The 1,586-nt window shown below is 47.2% G+C and overlaps 1 protein-coding gene across 1 annotated transcript; it reads right to left on the minus strand.

Moving 5' to 3' along the window:
• Positions 1–225: 225 nt before the first annotated feature.
• LOC118836506 (olfactory receptor 56A4) lies at positions 226–1,188 on the minus strand. Its single transcript, XM_036743776.1, has one exon. The coding sequence runs from the start codon at positions 1,174–1,176 to the stop codon at positions 226–228; it is 951 nt and encodes a 316-aa protein (XP_036599671.1). The 5' UTR covers positions 1,177–1,188.
• Positions 1,189–1,586: the final 398 nt, after the last annotated feature.

The raw sequence follows: 1,586 nt of genomic DNA on the forward strand, positions 1-1,586 counted from the left end.
TCTTGCCACTCACCTCCCGGTAATGAGGACCCATTCGGAATAGGAGAATCGAAGCCCAGGAAAGGAAGGAATATTTGCACATTTATTTAGGATCTAAGGGTAAATGAGGATTAGAACTCAGCCCTAGACTAAAAAAACAAACAACAATAATAAAAAATCGCAACCCAGAAAACACCAAGCTGCTTCTGGCTTTAAGGTTTGTATCCTAAGATGGGATTTGGCCCCTTACGCATCTAGCAGCCTCCTCAGTAACCTCTGGATCCCCTGTTTGATTTCCTTGGTTCTCACACCATAGACGATGGGATTCATGGCTGGGGGAATGAGGTGGTGCAAGATATTGAGCAGAATGGGGACATCAGGAGGGATTCTCTTTCTGGCCACATTGGTAATAATCAGGACCAGTAGGATGGTGCTGAAGAAGAGGATGAGGATGAAATGGGAGCCACACGTGCTCAGGGCTTTGGCTGCAGCCCCCTCTGCCTTGATCCTCAGCACAGCCCGAAGGATAAAGGTATAGGAGAAGATTATGAGGATGAGGTCAGAGCCCAGCAGGGTCCAACCAGCCACTAACTGATAGAGCCTGTTGAAAGTGATGTCATCACAGGAAAGTGTGGAAACAGATAGGTTGGTGCAGATGCAATTCTTGATGATGTTCCCTGCGCAGTATTGTAGTCGGGCAGAGAGGATGGGGACCGGGAGGGAAAAGAGGGCATTCCGAGCTATGACAAAAACAGCTGCTTTGGCCACGAAGTGGTTAGTGATGATGGATGGATATCTCAGGGGGTGGCAGATGGCCACATAACGGTCATATGCCATAACCATGAAGGTACAGGACTCCATGGTTAGAAAACTGTTCATGACAAACATTTGGAGGAAACAGGAAGAGAAACTGATGGCTCTGAGATCAAACCAGAAGATAGCCAGGACCTTGGGGATAACAGTGAGACAGAGCACAATATCCAGCAGGGAGAGCAGGCTGAGCAGGTAGTACATGGGTTCATGTAGAGAGGTCTCCAGGCAGATGGTGATTAGGAGGGTGGCATTGGCCCCCATGGCCAGAAGGAAGAGCAGGCTCAGGGGCAGAGAAAGCCAGTGCTGCCAGCTCTGGAAGCCAGGGAAGCAGATGAGGAGGAACTCAGAGAGTGTGGCAGCAGAGCTATTATGTGCAGATGCCATGGAATAGATGGCGAGCTGACCAGCCTTCTGCTGCAAGGCCAGTATAGTAGTCAATATATCAGAAAATGTGGTTGTTGTAGGATTCACCAAGATGAGATGTCATTTCTCCTGAACAACACTGAAGTCACACCTGACTCTCTTTAGTTATAAAAACCCATTCCTGGAAGGAGCATCTTGAAAAGAACTAGAAATGTAGGAGCTTCCTGTAGGCAAGTCATGCGATGATCTCTTATGCATTTCCCCCCATCTGTAAAAGGAAGGGGTTCAATCTAATCATCTTACAGCTCTCAAGCTCCATACTTGTAATATCCTAAAAGTTCTAGAAGTATAAAAAAAGTTATATGGGGAGATGGTACTGTGAATGGATAGAGTCATAGGGGAGACTAGTTCTGGCTGGGAATTTTGAGTCT

The sequence above is a fragment of the Trichosurus vulpecula genome, chromosome 2 (assembly GCF_011100635.1).
Source record: "Trichosurus vulpecula isolate mTriVul1 chromosome 2, mTriVul1.pri, whole genome shotgun sequence".
NCBI classification, from domain to species: Eukaryota; Metazoa; Chordata; class Mammalia; order Diprotodontia; family Phalangeridae; genus Trichosurus; species Trichosurus vulpecula.